Raw genomic sequence first — 19481 nt, forward strand, 5'->3', positions numbered from 1 at the left:
AATGTTAAAATGTAAGATTTGAGCCAAAATTAACACACAAACAGTAGTTGTGGATTATACCTGAGGATTTTTCCATATTGTTTTAGTTGAACATTCGTCCAAACGACCAGCAAGGTCAGAAACAGTAGATGAAATTCTATTAGGGCCATTTGTTAGAGTTGGAGATGTCGCAGGACCAGTATTAGATAAACTGCGACGACGAGATGAAGGTTGTCGACTGGATGAAGAGATTCCTCTGACATCCATTGAATTATGTAAATGGTCATTGGTTAGAAATCGCTCTGGATCAACTAAAGGTTCCGTTGAGTAATCACTGTGCAGCAGTAAGCTGGGAGTTCGAAAGGCACTTAAAGAGAGAGAAGCACCTCTTGTAGAAGAATCTGATAAATTATTTTGAGGACTAACAGGTTCAACACTCGTCTGATGAGGTCGTCTTGAATGGTCTACTAGTCGATGGGGAGCACCTCTCCCTTTCACGCGCTGAATAGGTAAACATCTTTCATGCAGATCACATGAGAAGTGCACGGTGAATTGTTGATTCTCTGCAACAGCTGAATTCGTACTCCTTGGTCCCGAAGTCATATACGCACGTAATTTCTCCGCCCATTGTAGATCGGACAAACCACATGGTGTATCGCCTCTCTGTGAATAATATACACAAAAAGCAAATCATTCAGTAAAACTAAAAAAATTACTATATGACGAGCAGGCGTAACAACCTTATTGGAAGCTAAACTTTGGTCATTTAAACCTGAAAGATGAATCCTATATAATACATTAGGTTGGCTTTTCAATTTTGTGAGGATTGATATGTTAGGTGAGAGCAAGATCACCAAAAATTCTTAACAACGCTACTATTTCCAAAGCCACTATCAGACCTTATCTGATCAGAAAATAAAGCTTACTACTATAGGCTCAGATGATCACTATGCAACAGATCTTAAAATACAAAGAAATTTGTGAGAATGTATGGGTGCAAAAACTCACCTGTAGGAGTACAAGCCCGAGTGCAAGACCTGCTGAAAGAGCCATAAGCTCACAGCTGTCACCTGCAAAACCCCCTGAGCCACCAGCACCAGTCCAACCGATGGTATTATTTGTGGGATTATTATTAGATGCATTAGAAACAGTTTGTTGGGAGTCCGTATCTGCATTTAATCCTAAATGTGCACCATCAGAATGAGAATCTTCACTTAACGAACGACCTAGCTCATTAATCAATAAATTAGTAATATGTCGATGTGCTGATCCCTGATAAAGTAACCCAAGACCGAAAATGGCAGCCGCTTGGCATAAATTAGGAACACTAAGTTGGACATTAATCAAAGGGTTGGAAGGCAAAAGTGGACGGTAATGAACTGCAATAAGCCGCAAAACAGACTGATCCATTGTACCTCGTCTCCCAGCACATAACCCTTAAAAAGATAAAATAAGATGTACATAATAACTAGTTTAGCGAAGAAATACCATTGAAGAATATATAACTACTTCTTGCTTATTATTTACACGCTTTAACAAAACTATATTGTGTTTTCTGTAGATTTATGCATGTTCTTATCTGCCGAATTGTATTTTGCCCATTGTTTATACGAATAAACTGGGCTACATTTAACTCTCTTAGAGTTGGCGTTTGATTAGATACATACAAAAATAGATAGGCGTATGGTTTAGAAGAATAAAATGAGACGCTTAAAAGTCCCCATATATAACCCTATTTGTCCAAAGAAATGTCAACAATATTTTAAGGAAGATGGCGTAAACAAATCTGATCGACTATAGAAAAAGATTTTAATTTGAAAGCAAACTGACTGTTTAATTACCATAAAATGAATAACTTATAAATGAATTAATATTTGAAAACAAACATAAAAATCAGATAAACATAAAACTCTCCTAACAAAGATAATATGTATATATCTGTTACGTCCTGTACTTGGTTACGGCAAATACGGTATACAACCATCGGCACTCAGACGCGTAGAGCTCCACAGTCCCAAATCAAAAGACGAAAGAAGCGGGGAGAGCAATTATTACGTAAGTGTCAAAAAATGTACAGAAAAACAGGAGTATTTATAGTTTTTAGTAAAGGCTATAACACCACTATAATCCAGCCAATCCGCAAATAGGTTAGATACACAACCGTCCAATCACAGCATGCCACATCGACATTCTAAAAAAAACTGAGTTTAATCGTGAATTTCAACGGATATATGATATATCATATATAATGCACTCACTAACCAAGTGCCTTCGCGTGGCGGGGGTGTTGTTTACGAAAATGAGAGGAAGAAAAGCGAATGTCCGGCGCTTTAACCAGATCCCAAACCAGTGGTGCACATGGGCTCCAGTATCCTGCGGGAACAAGTGGTATATGAACCAATCGTTGGTCACCGGCTACCATGGGACCGCATCTCACGATGCTCCACTGCCTTGTGGGTCAGACCTTAGGTCAAACGCTCGAGGTGTGGCCCCCTAAGATAACCAATCGCTTCGGTTTGGGCACCCGGGCAGTATCACAGCCCACACACAAATATGATGAAATGTCGATATTTATGGAAAATACTTGTCTTGCTTCGATTAACAATCAAACGATTCACATTATTATTATTATTATTATTATTATTATTATTATTATTATTATTATTATTATTATTATTATTTACTACGTCATTATTCACTCTCTTTTATTCCTACTCTGTCTATACTTATTTTTTTCGACTTATACAGCAGTTCGTCTATGGTGGAAATTCGACTGTATCTAAACGTTCTCGAGTCACTGTCCGGTTGAAAATTGTATGTTACCACTGAATATGAGTACTGAAGCAGTTTTCCTGAAACCACGTGCACCATTCAAACTGGCTGCCTTCAACGTTCGCACACTTATGCAGGTCGGACAACAGATAGGACTGGCTATGTCTTTGGAAAGTCTTAATATAGACGTTTGCTGTCTATCCGAGACCCATATTCAAGACTCTGGTGAAGTACTACAAATTCGCTCTCCATCTGTCGCTTCAAAAGGCTTGTTTTATGTGCGCTTATCCGGAGACCCTGTGGCATCTTCGTCTGGTCTCGCTGGCGTTGGTTTCGCACTAAGCGCTAGAGCTGAGGCAGCACTAATCGATTGGATACCCATTAACAGTCGGTTATGTGCTGTTAGATTGGAAAGTTCCATCAAAGTGAGAAGAAATCGGCGTGAGAAACGATGTCTCTTCGTCATCTCCGCCTATGCCCCGACAGATTGCAGCCCGGATGCAATCAAGGATTAGTTTTACCACCAGTTATCTGTTCTTCTCCAGAAAGTGCGTTCGACAGATCTTGTAGTACTAGCCGGAGACTTGAATGCTCAGGTCGGGCGTCTAGGCACAGAAGAGGGTCGTTTAGGTGGCCGATGGGGACTTGTTAGTCACAGGACAGATAACGGGGACCATCTACAGCAACTGTGCACAGACCACAACCTGTTTCTGGCTAGCACTAACTTTCGGCACAGTCATCGCCGATGTGCCACCTGCCGTCCTCCCTCTGCATCACAAGCCTGGACTCAGATTGATCACATCGCGATCAGCTACCGCTGGAGTGGTTGTGTACAAGACTGCCGCTCCTTTTAGAGTACCTATCTGGACTCTGACCATTCTTTGGTCTGCGCCAAACTTACCTTGCTTTTCAGTGACCAATTAAGTGATCGTCATCAACGGATTAATGTCAGAAAATTGGTTGCAACTTCTGTTGCTAGTAATTATCTAACCGAGCTAGTTTCTAGGCTAGCTACCATATCACCGAAAAGTATAGATGAGCATTGGTTGCAACTTCATGGCGCCATCATATTGGCGAGTAAAGCTGCTTGCGGCTTCGCGAGACGTCCCGCTTATAAGCACTGGCTTTCTTCAGGCTCCTTACACCTCATCAAAGTTCGTCGGTCTACTCCAAGTGACCGTGAGTTTGACCACAAACGGTAGCAAGGATCTGTTGCCATGCAATCTGCACTTAGTCACTTGGAAATTCGTGTCCGTGAACCTTCGAAGTGCAAAACACTTTTACAAGACTGGAAGGACACTGACATTGCACTCACCCTGGATAGTGAGAGGATAGACGTGGTCAAGGAGTTCGTGTATCTCGGTAGTTGCATAAGTGCTGGTGGTGGCGTGAGTGATGAGATCGATTCACGTATAATGAAAGCCAGAGCGGTTTATGCCAATCTGTGCCATCTTTGGCGCCTTCGTGATGTCAGTCTGGCTGTCAAAGGCCGGATCTACAGTGCGTCGGTGAGAGCAGGTTTACTCTATGCTTGGGAAACCTGGACTCTCCGAGTTGAGAATGTTAGACGACTCTCTGTGTTCGATCATCGTTGTCTTCGAAGGATTGCTGACATGCAGTGGCAACACCATTTTAGTAATGCAGAGGTTCGGCATCGTGTGTTCGGGCACAGAGACGATAATGCACTGGGTGTCACCATCTAGAAATACCGACTTCGGTAGCTTGGACATGTTCTACGAATATCGTCCTGGCGAATTCCACGTCGTGTATTATTTGCCGACTCTGGGATTGATTGGAAGAAGCGGAGAGGTGGTCAGTGCATGACATGGTGTCGTGGTATGAAAGAAAGCTGCAAAGGGCTGGCTTGTGTCGATCCTTCACGACTCCATGGTTGAGGTCCGAGAGATGGTTCAACACAGTGGCTAGAGACGTTATCAGATATGGCTCAGAATAGAAGCCAGTGGCGATCATGCTGTAACCTTCTTTTACTTTCTTCATAAAAAGTGGTTGTATCTTCCTTAAATGAAAGATTTATTCTGACTGTACCCTTCTGTTCCCCTACCGTTACTATTACTATTACACTACCTTACACCAATCTCTTCGTTATTGTTTTTGTTTTGTTTTTTTATACCTTTTTTTTACGTTCCCCACTTTTTTCTTTTTCTTCTTAAATTCTCATTGTTTTGTGTGGCGCATATATATTTGGCGCACTCCTGTACCAATATACATGTGTTCAAATAAATAAATAAATTGGGTAACCAGGTTATATCTTCAAATCTCAAATAGATAATTACGTTTTTTTCGCTATTATTACAAAACAATTCAGATAACATTACGTTGGAGTTAAAACGTCGGCAACCAGAAAAGGTATAAAAAGCAAATTTATTTTTTACAATATAATTGTATTCAAAACAAGAAAATATATATATATATATATATATATATATATATATATATATATATATATGTTTAGGGAAAAACAATATGAACTATAAAGGCCCTACCTAAAAGTACAGCCATATTGTGCAAGTCATGCACTCGTACAAGATATTCTCCTATATCATAAGGTGTAATTTTGTTTAGATGACCATTTAAACCCAAACCAAGAAGTAGACCAGCTTGTTCTGGACTAGACGTGTCCTGGGATGATGTGGAATCTTGATTAGTACGAAGATTATTTCTGGAATTATTAGTGGATGTGAGTCCGGCAGCACGACAGTTATATAAAATCCATGTTGCATCTATCTGCAGTGAAGTATACAAATAGGCATTAAAAATTCATACATTCATGAAAAAACAAGTAACCTATAGTTCATTTAATATTAATAAAAATGTTAATGAATTATTTAATGCTCTCATTCCGATTGTAATTTAATCACAGAGACCTAAACACAGATAAGTCACCGAGGTTAAACTAAGTTAACCGTTGCTACTACTACACTAAGTAGGATCCTAACTACTTGCATAAGAAATGTGACTAGTAAATATATCACGGAATTGCTATGAATAGAAACAATATTACATATAAATGTTGACGACCGAAGCAATTTGCCTTCTTATTTTCTCACATAGGAGGGTTTACACTAATGGCAGTGAGATTTTCAAGCAACAGTAAAAAGTGGTCACAAAATACGTTGAACGTGAGTAACTCTCTTGACTGTTATGATGGCTCAACAAAAGTATACAGGCACTTTCGTGACTGATTTTTTATTTTGAAATGTATTCAGTAAATGGAACTTAATTTGATTCAGTAAATATGTTATGAAAATTAATATGCAAGAACTACACGCACAATTTTCGGAACTAACCGAGGCATGAGGTGATATACTTAAACCAATAGCCACTCCATTATGAAAATCTGGCCAGTGCTTTGCAGCCAGTACTCCTGGAGCCTGTTGAATGTTGGCAGTGGACAGTAATGAAGCAGTAGAAGACGCTGAGTTTGTAGCTGTCGTGGAAATATTGGAACCAGCATAATTGTTAAGCAAGTTATTGCTTGGTGTCATACGTTTCAGTCCTAAGGATACAGTCTGGAAGGAAAAATCAATTGATACAGTGATTACTTTTTTATAGTTATACATTGTTAAAGATATTTCGACAAGACTAGAGAAAAAGAACTCAAAATATAATTCTAAAACAGTGTCTTACACGCAAAGATGCCCCTGCACCACATGAGGCTAATGAAGAAGCGATAGCTAGAGCCACAGAATTTCCTGGATGGTTAGAAGCGTCAACACTCTGGACACCAGTGGTTCTAAGTCTATCTCCACTACCCCCAGCTATGTCTAAGCCACTCGCAATCGCTTCAGCGGTTCCAGTCCTGTTGGCACCCACATTTGTATTAGCAGGCCCGAGGGGCTCTCGAGCGAGGTCAACCAAAACACGCCTTCCACTGCTTGGAGAAATTGCTCGACCACGTAAACATATTGGAGGTACACGAAGTTGTGTTGGTACTTTCGAACCTGTAAGGATTCCAAAAGTCAGCATTCCACGACCAATAACAGAAGCCCAAACACGAATACCAGCTGCAGCTAAGTGCATCTCAAACCGTGCTTCTGTCAAACGAGCATTTAAATCAGATCCAGAGGCATTATTGGGAGATGTACTGACAGGATCTTCGGAATTCAGACGAGGAAGACGTATATGACTGAAACTTTGAAGAAGTCGATATGCTTCACGAAGACGCAAATCATTCTAGAAATATTTATACAAATTGAAAATGTATTAAGTTTCAGAGAACACAGAAACAGCAAGAAAATAATCTAGTTATCAAGACCTTAGGTAGTTGGAAGTAGTCGACAGGAAACTCTGAACATAAGTTTCGTGCTATTTAGCACTCGTCAGAAAAATGTACCTGTAGTCTTGAGGGGACTAAGGCTCAGTCAAGTGTTACCCAATTCCACATCCATAGACACCACCACTGAGCTTTTCGGGCTACTAATGACCACCTCTTACACGAATGAAATGTATTTGCAAATGACTGATCACTGAGTAGTGATCAATATCATGTTTGTTCAGTCCTTGGTCGATGGAATTCGATCAGCATTATAAAGGAATTGTTATACGTGGCATCGGTAACTACTCGGCGATCAATCGGTTTCATGTAATGATGGGTCATAAAAAGTAAAGGTTACTGGTGACAGTCAGCGAGTACTCCAACCTTCGAAAGGCTAACAACATTGTTTATGAAGATAAATAAGCTACTGACTCTCACAGAACTGCTAGAAAATAGAATAATCAGCTTAAACGAATTTATATGTTTGAGCTTGTCCATTACACAAAAGCAAATATGATATTTGCACTGTTTAATAAATTTTAGAAACCTCATTAAATCAAGATTTAATAATAGAAAAACTTTATTAACTGTTTCAACTTTAGCACAATTTGTGTGTTTTGAAAAATCTATTTCATTTACATTAGTGTTGATTGTTATGGATATCATACAATAATAAATAGATAAGTATCAATTGGCTGTTTAAATGAACTGTGTTCGATATGATAATAGTCAAAAAGAAGTGGAGAAATGATGAAAAAGATTTGCAATTCAGGTGGATACTTTTGATGGCATTGTGTTATTTGAGCACAGCAGTTTGATTGTGAAGCTTTCGTTTCCGTCCTGAATAGTTTCATCAGAGCATTCTTAGATCTTCCCTGATCGAGAATTCTGACGTCTCCCTAATTGAATTCTTGTTTGTAGTTGTCTAAGTGCACTGATATCAGTAGAGCAAATCATGAAGTTTAGCTGACAATTTACATTCGTGAATGTTTAGTGATGGCATTGCTTTTTTACTCTGGTGCATCTTTTGATTCTCATAAAACGGAAAAGTGATTGTGTTGACTTGTGAAGGACACTGATAACGAAGGGTTTCAAAATTCTGATGGTGATTTCCGAGATGTTTTCTCACATAATAGGGTGATTCGCTTCCTAGTCATCGGAATGAACTGATCTGATACTTATTCAATAATTGAAAAGCCCATTTCTACATATACTATTCTCTGATGACTTTATCCAGAACGACAACGAGAGCTTCACAGTTACATACATCACACAGCTCATAGAATGGCAACACAAACAAAAGAAGTGAAGACATATTTTACGATATCAAATACATATAAATAACAAGAAAAAGTGCCATTTACTGCTGACTTAAACGCTAAAATGCCGATACCAAATCCTGATAGGATGAATTAATATATAACGTCCTTTCATTTTGACCCTTTACGAGATTATTAACGTTTGATGATGAAAAATACATACATTTACAAATTTCAAAAATCATGTATCATCTTCGAATAAAGTAAACAACCTTGAAAGAAGCTTGACAACATGGGTTGTTTTCTATATGGTACAAAAGAGCATGAGATGATACAGCCACGTTCGAGGATAATGAGTCTATATCTCGAAGAGGAAGAACTAAATTTGACCAGCGTTCTCCGATAGACCAGGAAGACGTTTCACCGACAGACGAAGGCACAGATAATACTTTACATAGACTAATTGGCTCAGAACTTGTACTAACAGAATTAGAACAATTAAATACTGAATCAAAGATAGAGTTTTCTTGATGATTCAACATATGCGCTTGCTTTGCCAAATCAGTACGTCCTTAAATGAGAAAATATAGATTACTTATAATGTACAATAGGCTGTTAGGATATAAAAAACAAAAGGACAAAATGTGGTATCTAAAAGTTAAGAAATTACACTTGGGAAGCAGCTTGTCAAATTCACTTATTTAAACCAAAATGCATTGAATCATAACTAAATCACTACGGAATATTATATTTTTAAAAGTTATCCACTGTGACGGAAGTGATAGGTTAACAACCAGTTTTTTGTAACTTAGCCAATAGATGGCAAATACGGTAGAATTTATGTATGACTAAACACCATGAAAAAACCGTAGTTGTAACCATAGGATGGTTGTCTATATAGACTGTCGTTACAAAAACAACGGACCATATTGCTTAAAACATTGGTATTTTGAGAACATATAACACAAGATCTATACGAACAAAAAGATTTCATTTAGCCATATATCAAAGCGGGTTTGTGCAAATATTTTTGCATCCGTGTTTCAGAATAACTGAAAACTACATTTTATCATATAAATATTTGTGTTTTTAACTTCAGTTATACACATAATCTAAATAGGTAGCAAAACGAACTTACCCATCAAACTATATACATGAGGATCACAATTAGGCGGAGGATGCAACCGGCAACGGCTAAGAAAAATACGTAAAACCATTGACAATCCAGGTGGAAGTACACGTAATCTCCTACTCAACACACCATAGAACACTGTACTGCTCGACTCCAATCGACTAAGAAATAATAATGCCAAGTGTTGTGCAGAAATCGGTAAACCAGTTGATTCATTTTCATGAGAAAATTTATTACTAGATAATGTAACGCAAGTTAAAAGTGTCTCGACATAAGAACAAGCGTAAGGTCCAGCATTCTGTAGCCAATGTTTAACTTCTTCATCATTAAATATAGGAAAATCATCTCTTTTCCTTGATGCACATTCATAAACTAGATAAAATCATCAAAAAGGAAGTAGATTATTTGTCACTATCATAGAAACTATAGATAGAAGCAATGTTATGTTTTCATAGACCTAGACATACTATAATAATTTCCCACTAACGTAAAATTGTCGATAACTGAAAATGAATGCATCTAAGGTAGCTTTATGTTGCACTTTTTCGACATACCTTGAATCGCACCCAGCCATATACCCAATGAAATCCACTTTCATCTTCCAACCTTATAGGCTCTTTTAACTACTTTACTTAATCTTCCACGATCGACGACATTATGATACTTATGTTTTTGCTGTAATTCCTGTGAATTTTTCCTCACTGAACTATAACGACATCAATCGATACATATTTGCTCCAAGTTATACATTACTTGTGGTAGTTCACAAATAATCTAACTTTCTGAAGTAATTCAGATATAAGGCTTAAAAACAATCAGTTTACTAAACTATTTTCAATGAAGAACCGGAGACCGAATTCCTTGGTAGAATCATCAATACGAAATAACTTTCATAGTCAAATGACAGATAATGAATTAACTAGCAAGAGTACAGTGAGTACGGTTAATTTCATTATGATCAGATACATGTCACCATCATACATATGTCGAAAGACAAATAAGAAGTTTGTTTGAAGATATTTCATTTAGTTGGTCTACGAATTAACTGATTAACAAATATTTCTATTTAAAAACTATCCTCTTCCATATAGAATAAATAAAGATAAACTAACACAGACCTGAGCCACTCGACTTTACGAATGTTTTCCATGTGAATATATGATCGGACCAAAACTCCAAAAGATATTGAACTGCGGACTTTGAATCAGAGCTTTTAAGTACCTCCAGTTTATCTGTGGATAAAGCTGAAACGATTACTCCTGCTAAGGCAGTTGCCAAATCATTTACACCAGTCAGATAAGGATAAGGATTTATTCTAACAGAAGTCCCACCAGAAAAAACTGATTCCAACTGTCTTGTTATCCATGTTAACAAGCAAGGTGCTATATCAAACGATATTTTATCCGGCCACTTTAAATCCTTAGTTGGAAATTTAACTTCAGTAACTAAAGACAAGTTACACAAACTTGGATATTCATTTTCATAAAACGTAGTATAAGCCGGCAAATTTAATATACTAGAAAGAGAAAATAGGAAAACATTGATATAAACAGAGTCCACAAATGTTCTGACAATATCAGTATTCCAGCCACATGTGATATGATGTATATACCATACGTTTCATTAAGGGAGGAATACTAAGGTAAAACCAAGGAGAAAAAGGTCTGGTCATCTGCTGAGAATGTGAGATATGTACAAATGTGTACAAAAAAACGAACAGTAAACAAACAAAAGTTATATATATATATATAATGGGGGAAAAGCCTTTAAAAACTACCGTCTGATATTAAATGCTAAGTGGCCTCCAAGTGCCCTGGTACGACCGAGGGTGCGGAGAGACCACTCTCCTTACCGAAATGCTCTCACATGGCCACGCGTATATAGCCTCTGCCAGAGAAGTCCTACACACTGCCTTCTCGCGACAGGGGTGTTGTTTGGGAAATTGAGAGGACGAAAGGCGAATGTCCGGTGCTTTAACTGAGTTGGTGGACACGGAGGTCACAACCAAGGGAGTTGGAAAACCCTGGTTCCAAACCAATAGTGCACATGGGCTCCAGTACCCTGGAGGAACAAATGACGTATGAACCAACTGTTGGTCATCAAGTACCATGAAACTGCATCTCCTGATGTTGCTCCACTGTCTTGTGGATTAGGTCTAGGGACACGGGCAGTACCACATCCCACACACAAATCGAATGAAATGACAATACTGGGAATACTATTCTTGCTTCAATTAAAATTCAGACAATTCACATTCAATTGATAACACTCATTATTTTCCTTTTTATATACTACGTCACTTTCCTACACTCTTCTATTCTTAATTTGTGTATCTTTATTTCCCACCTTATAAAGCAACTAGTCTATGGTGGAAACCGTGTTCTATCTAAGAGATTACGATTCATTGACTGGTCAAAAGTTCAATGACACCACCGAATAACAGTTCTGAACCAGCCTTTCTGAAACTACATGCATCATTCAAACTGGCCTCTTTCATCATTCGCATACTAATGCAGATCGGACAATAGATAGAGTTGGCTATGTCTTTAGAAAGTTTCAGTATTAATGTTTGTTGTTTATCCAAGAACTGTATTCAAGACTGTAGTGAAGTACAACAGATTCGCTCTCAATTTGTCGCCACGAAAAGTTTGTTTGATGCACGTTTGTCTGGAGACTCTGTGACATTTTCCACTGGTTTTCGTAGAATTGATGTCGCACTAAACAACAGAGCTTAGGCAGCACTAATTGGTTGGATTATAAATTTCCATCATAGTAAGTAGAAATCGGTATGAAAAATAATATCTTTTCGTCATCTCAGCATATGCCCCGACAGATTGCAGCCCGGATGCAATCAAGGAGGTTTTTTCCACCAGTTAACTGTTCTTCTACAGAGAGTACATCCGACAAATATTGTAGTGCTAACCAGAGACTTGAATGCTCAAGACGAGTGTCTAGGCACAGAACCGAGTCGTTTAGTTGGACTATGGGGACTTGTTGGTCGAAGGACACGTAGCGGGGACCGTCTACAGCAACTGTGCGAAGACTATAACCTTTTTCTGGTTAGCATTAACTAACGACACAGCTGTTCCCCAAGTGCCACCTGACGTCCTCAAGTCTGGACTCAGATTGACCACATTTAAAATCAGCTGCCGCTGGCGTGATTGTGTGCAAGACTGTGGCTCCTTTTGGAGTTCCTACCTGGACTATGATCACTCACTAGTTTGCTCTAATCTTACCTTACGTTAAAGTCGCCAACACCTTCATCGTCCTAAATAGACCGGAGTGAGTAATTTGGTTACAGCTCCTGTTCCAACTAAATGTAAAACGAGATGGGTGCAAAGTTGGTTGTAACCCAACCGAAAATTTTAAATGAGCATTGGTTGAAACTTCATGACACCATCAAAATGGCGAGTAGAATCACTTGAAGCTTCGAGAAATGTCCCAACTATAAGCAACCAGTTTCTTCAGGTTCCTTACAACTTCTTAAAGCCAGTCGGTCTACTCCGGGTGAGTGTGAATTTCACCACAAACGACGACTGTTAAGTAATGAAACTGGGCAAAAGTTGAGTAAGGAACGAGAAGCCTGATGATCGCAGCGTGCTAATGAGCTGGAAGCAGCAGCTGAATCTGGTAACTACCGGAAGCTCTTCCAACTCATCCGAGCCACTAGCAGCAAGAAGTCTGGTGTGAGCTAAACAATCTGTGAGGATGACGGGATGCCAATCACTAACATCCATTGACGTCTTGGACGATAGGCAGAATTTTTCGAAGGGCAGTTCAACTGGCCTGCTGCTCCGGCAGCATCGATCAGACTGTACTGCCCTCCATGGCCGGTGACGACTGATCCACCAAATGAGGCGGAAGTCCGCAAGGAACTCCAACTCTTGAAGCGCTACAAATCACCTGGCCCAGATGACTTACCTCCGACTCTTTTTAAAGATGGTGGTGACTTTTTGACTAAGGGACTGAAGACGTTGTTTACAGAAGTCTGGGAACTAGAGAGTGTACTAACGTCATGGAATGAGTCGATAGTTGTCCATATCTTTAAAAAGGGTTCACGTCGTTTCTGTAACAACTATCAAGGGATAAGTCTACTTGCAATTGCGTCCAAGCTATTGGCTTCCGTCATACTTCGTAGGTTGTTCAAAACCCGAGAAAGATTGACTCGCGAGGAGCAGGCTGGTTTTCGTTCTGGTCGAGGATTTATTGATCATATCTTCACACTCCGCCAAATGTTAGAACACCATCATACTTATCACATGTCTACAATCGTAGTGTTTCTTGACATTAGGGCCGCCTTCGATTCGTTGGACAGGACTGTTCTCTGGGATTGTCCACTGGAGGAGGGTGTGCCTGAGAACTTTATTAACATCTTATAGGCTCTATATACAAACACCTCAGGTAGAGTGGGGGCATACAACCACCTCTCTCCATTGTTCCATTTAAGCAGTGGGGTTAGTCACGGTTGCCAAATCTCACCATTACCCTTCAACTAACACGTCGATGACATTCTGGAAACAGCTCTGATGGATGTAGGTAACGGTAGCAAGGATCTGTTGCCATGCAATCTGCACTTAGTCACTTGGAAATTCGTGTCCGTGAACCTTCGAAGTGCAAAACACTTTTACAAGACTGGAAGGACACTGACATTGCACTCACCCTGGATAGTGAGAGGATAGACGTGGTCAAGGAGTTCGTGTATCTCGGTAGTTGCATAAGTGCTGGTGGTGGCGTGAGTGATGAGATCGATTCACGTATAATGAAAGCCAGAGCGGTTTATGCCAATCTGTGCCATCTTTGGCGCCTTCGTGATGTCAGTCTGGCTGTCAAAGGCCGGATCTACAGTGCGTCGGTGAGAGCAGGTTTACTCTATGCTTGGGAAACCTGGACTCTCCGAGTTGAGAATGTTAGACGACTCTCTGTGTTCGATCATCGTTGTCTTCGAAGGATTGCTGACATGCAGTGGCAACACCATTTTAGTAATGCAGAGGTTCGGCATCGTGTGTTCGGGCAGAGCGACGATAATTCAATTCGTACCACTATGTTGAAACACTGACTTCGGTAGCTTGGACATGTTCTACGAATATCGTCCTGGCGAATTCCACGTCATGCATTATTTGCCGACGCTGGGATTGGTTGGAGAAAGCAGAAAGGTTGTCATAAAAGATGACCGTGACTTCTTTAACTGGAATTATTCTTTCTGGTTGTATTTTTCCTAACCGAACTGCTTCTAGATTTCAACAGTTTAAATATCCCCATAGAATATTCAAAAGCAAAGAACTGCTTCTCTCACTATCATTATCAGTATTATCATTATTTTACTCCCGTACACTTATTCCTGTTCATTGTTTCCATTCCTTTTTATTCTACTACCTTTCTATTTTCTATCTCTTCGCAACCTCATTATTATTGTGAGGAATATCTATTTGGTGCCTCCCTGTACTAATATTTATGTTTTAAATTAAATAAAATGTCATGCTAAGTTAGGAAAATGATTGTATAATGTTAGATGAGGAAACATAGGTAGAAATGGATTGACATAAACAAGTATTTATCATTCAATATAAATTCATGTAAAGCATAACTAAAATGAGAATAACGAAATCTGAGGCAGAAAGATTGCTCAGAACTTCTTTATCTACTTAGCTAGGAAGGTGTTAATTTTTAGTGGTAACGACATGTTACTAAAGTCCATGTACTAAAGTTTACAACCCAGAAGTATTTGCATTGTTTACATAGTTGTCTCTAAATAACCTGGGTTTTCAAGAGATTCCTTTCTGTTTGAACTATGAATGTGGTATTTAAGTTTATTCAAATGTACATTACAAGAACTCCATGTGAACAAGTTCACGATATCTAGAATCTCGTATTTAGTTAATTGAAAAATGGATTCCTGAAAAGTGTAATTACAGAATAAATTTTAGATACCTTGAAATGATGAAATTGAGTTCGGCTAGATGCTTCAGTTTATCTTGTAAAATGGAATTCAATTTGGCTTCCTGAAAGCATATAAAAAACCAGGTAGGAAAATTAAATTACGACTAAATACATCATAAACCACAAGAGATAATTCTACCACTAGCAAACAAGATGAAATCAAAACATAATCTCATAAATTACTTGTTCTGAATATCTTTTAAAAAAATTTGAAACTAATGTCGTTTTAGTGTGAAATCAAGATAAATTTAGCATGTACCTCAAAGGTAGATAGAGAGGTCCTTGAACTAACAATCTAATGGAGAAACGAGCTTGAAGATACAAGAGACAATTTTGTTATGTCAATGAAGTAGTTGGATCATAGCTTTCTATGATATATAATCCGAAAATTTTCTTATATCACTATTTTTATTATTAAACATTGACGGATTGATTAGATAAAGGAAATATATCCACATGTACATAATTCGTAGACAAGCGGGAAAAAATCATTAATTCAAGTAATATTTCCCAATTTTACAAAAAGTGAAATTAAAAACTGGACCACTTGATAATGACTTAATCGCCTAAGATGGGAAAGTTGTAGGAGCGTACTTCTGAGGAACCCCGTACTATGAAGAGCCGCTTGTCCAATGCTCCCTGGTTTTTAATGGTTGCTTAGCTAAAGTCACTTTTCGATGTAAGCTAATCCTGAAAGGTTAAAACATATCAAGACAAAATGGAACTGCATAGTTAGATTTCAAAATCTTCTAGTTTCCTAATATCACACAACACTGACAAAACTGTTCTTTATGAAAAGAAAAGTTAAGCAGCCTAATTATGTAAACTGGGAATAGATGAAACCAACAATGTGACTAGTATATTACATAGAAAACACTATAAAATCAAGTAAAGCCATTGAAACACAGTCCAAATATATATCACATAAAACACTTCTCACTTCAGACTACTCGTTATAAAGGTTGATAAGGACGACTACAAATAAATGCACTCAAAACCACTACTTACCTCATATGTTAAATGAAAGGCGAACAATATTGTCGGTAGATAAGAAAGTACAATACGACTATCAGGATCATCACGAACATATGAAAGATAAACGGATTGTTTTTGATCACTAAAAGCCAGATTTTTTTCAAAGTCCATTTTCGTAAACAACAAATTAATTGATTTTGGTAAAAACAAAGATGGATGAACTAGTTCATTATCAAACCCTAAGTCTAAGAGATCGATCAAGTTATTCCAATCTAATTCTGAAGATTCTTCAGGACCGGGTCGACGGCGTTTAGACGATCGGAAGATGCCACCTACATCTTTATATCGTTATTCATAACAATGTGAAAAATAAATGGTGGACAGTAAATTTTAACTTTTGTTCGTAAAAAACATGAGACAAATAATACGAAAATATCCGTAGTGAGCTATGAGAAAATAACATATAAGATTGCAATGAAATATATATCTCCAGAAAATTTTGAAGGTGAAATCTGCAAAGTACTGTTGCAAAGAACTTCATACTCCAAGTGTATAAATAATTTTAGCAAAATAGGAAATCCATATACTTTCATTGTAAAAGATAATATAAACAAACAAATCAGGATGTTTGTTACATGTGTTCGTCTACTAACTGGACAACTGCTCAAAACTTAAAATTACTTACGAGAAATGATAACCACAAACGTTTTTTTCCTAATTAAATGACTTTTGACCTTTTCTAATTGGTTGTTATTAGTTTTAGTTTGCTTTCATTATTATATATACTGAAATTATAACATTTCAGATTGTTCTAATTGAATATCAATTTTTTCCTAGGCTTCGTTTTCTTCCTGTATCAGCCACTAATTGTTGAAGTGTTTGCCAGCTGCCGTTATCGATTTCACATCAGAACCGTTCGTATTAGAATAGCTCATTTGTTTCGTAATTACTAAGTATCATAGGTCAATTGGAAAACTCCAATAGCGATAACCATTTTTATCAAAATTTAACAGTTACAAATTCCAGAAACTGTAATCGCTGCTATGAAAGCCGTCTAATTTTAGAATGTAGCTTAGAGTTATGAGGTCTACATATTATCATCTTACTAAAAAATACATGTCAAGTTTATAAGCAACTGAGAACTGACACAAAATATCTGATATTTCTTTGTAGTGATTGTTAGAAAGCAGTGTGAATCACTAAAGTATACGCGTTCAAGCGACTGTGATATATGAACCAATTGGCTTACTATTTTGACATTCCGAAGATACGATGTTTCCAGTGTGCCGATGATAAAAAGAAAAACCTGAAGCTGATAATATGAAATTAGCAAAACGATTCCATTCTCCAGGTCCATCAAAACAGTTTGTCCCAAGATCACCTGTGTCGTCGCAATAACTTGTCTCGGGTTCTTGGAATTTATATGAACTTTTCGTTCCTGGAGCATTTGATATTACATACCAACGAGCAAAAAGCATAAGACTTGCATCTTCAGGTAGACAACGATTCAAACTCGTTAAACATCGTTGAACTGAAAACACAATTAGAAGGAAACTTTACTTCAAACAACCGAACAAAGAAAATATCACTAGACAATTCATTGATGTATGATAACAGGATCTACTTAAGAAATAAGTGGATGACAGAAACAAAATAAAATTTACATAAATATCACTGTAATTAAGGAATAAATATTTTTTACAATTAGATCACATATTGCACATACATAGTAACTATACGTTAAAATTTTTAAAAGGTGAACTTAGTAAGCATGCTACAGTATTTTACTTTCCTAAATATATCTAATATCTGTACGTCGATATCACTTAAGCACTGAATAGGTTAGCAGAAAATGAAAAGTTTTTCAAGAAAATAACTAACGTTGATTGTAAATCCTATCGACAAAAGACTGACACTCGTTGTGGAATACATATTTAGATTCTGATCATGCCCTAATACGAGCACGCATTTGCTTTCGCCTCACTGGACGCACAAAAGTCAGGGCAGTTGGTGGCCATCACTCAGTTAATAAACAAATCAGAAAAAGCACCTACCAAAGGTTTATGTTAGCATAACTTATTCTACTTCGAATCATCACAAGGGTGGGAAATTATGGAAATTAAGGCCGGTGTAAAAACAATACTACCAAAGGATTAAAGAAAGAATATGGCTGAAAAAGAACAAAAGGAAGGTGGGATATCATGGTGAAATCCAATAATTACATGAAGATGATAAATAAATATGTCTCTACCACTGAGTTGGATTCCCGGTGTTTAAATATTATTTACTTACTATTTATTCTCTGAGACGATATTCGTAGAACATGTCCAAGCTACCGAAGTCGGTGTTTCAACATAGTGGTACGAATTGAATTATCGTCGCTCTGCCCGAACACACGATGCCGAACCTCTGCATTACTAAAATGGTGTTGCCACTGCATGTCAGCAATCCTTCGAAGACAACGATGATCGAACACAGAGAGTCGTCTAACATTCTCAACTCGGAGAGTCCAGGTTTCCCAAGCATAGAGTAAACCTGCTCTCACCGACGCACTGTAGATCCGGCCTTTGACAGCCAGACTGACATCACGAAGGCGCCAAAGATGGCACAGGTTGGCATAAACCGCTCTGGCTTTCATTATACGTGAATCGATCTCATCACTCACGCCACCACCAGCACTTATGCAACTACCGAGATACACGAACTCCTTGACCACGTCTATCCTCTCACTATCCAGGGTGAGTGCAATGTCAGTGTCCTTCCAGTCTTGTAAAAGTGTTTTGCACTTCGAAGGTTCACGGACACGAATTTCCAAGTGACTAAGTGCAGATTGCATGGCAACAGATCCTTGCTACCGTTTGTGGTCAAACTCACGGTCACTTGGAGTAGACCGACGAACTTTGATGAGGTGTAAGGAGCCTGAAGAAAGCCAGTGCTTATAAGCGGGACGTCTCGCGAAGCCGCAAGCAGCTTTACTCGCCAATATGATGGCGCCATGAAGTTGCAACCAATGCTCATCTATACTTTTCGGTGATATGGTAGCTAGCCTAGAAACTAGCTCGGTTAGATAATTACTAGCAACAGAAGTTGCAACCAATTTTCTGACATTAATCCGTTGATGACGATCACTTAATTGGTCACTGAAAAGCAA

At 38.1% G+C, this 19481-nt stretch overlaps 1 protein-coding gene across 1 annotated transcript in view; it reads right to left on the minus strand.

Moving 5' to 3' along the window:
* Positions 1-19481, minus strand: part of ANAPC1 (Anaphase-promoting complex subunit 1) — a 53231-nt gene that overhangs the window by 14102 nt on the left and 19648 nt on the right. The window contains exons 11-21 of the mRNA XM_051208471.1: positions 17580-17861; positions 16364-16668; positions 15347-15417; positions 10537-10934; positions 9425-9790; positions 8559-8857; positions 6400-6945; positions 6060-6281; positions 5256-5496; positions 988-1415; positions 61-642 (exon numbers count right to left, since the gene is read on the minus strand). Coding sequence (XP_051074802.1) covers positions 61-642; positions 988-1415; positions 5256-5496; positions 6060-6281; positions 6400-6945; positions 8559-8857; positions 9425-9790; positions 10537-10934; positions 15347-15417; positions 16364-16668; positions 17580-17861 — 3740 coding nt within the window. The remainder of the gene's footprint in view (positions 1-60; positions 643-987; positions 1416-5255; positions 5497-6059; positions 6282-6399; positions 6946-8558; positions 8858-9424; positions 9791-10536; positions 10935-15346; positions 15418-16363; positions 16669-17579; positions 17862-19481) is intronic.

Source organism: Schistosoma haematobium, chromosome 1 (genome assembly GCF_000699445.3).
Source record: "Schistosoma haematobium chromosome 1, whole genome shotgun sequence".
In the NCBI taxonomy this organism is placed as follows: domain Eukaryota; kingdom Metazoa; phylum Platyhelminthes; class Trematoda; order Strigeidida; family Schistosomatidae; genus Schistosoma; species Schistosoma haematobium.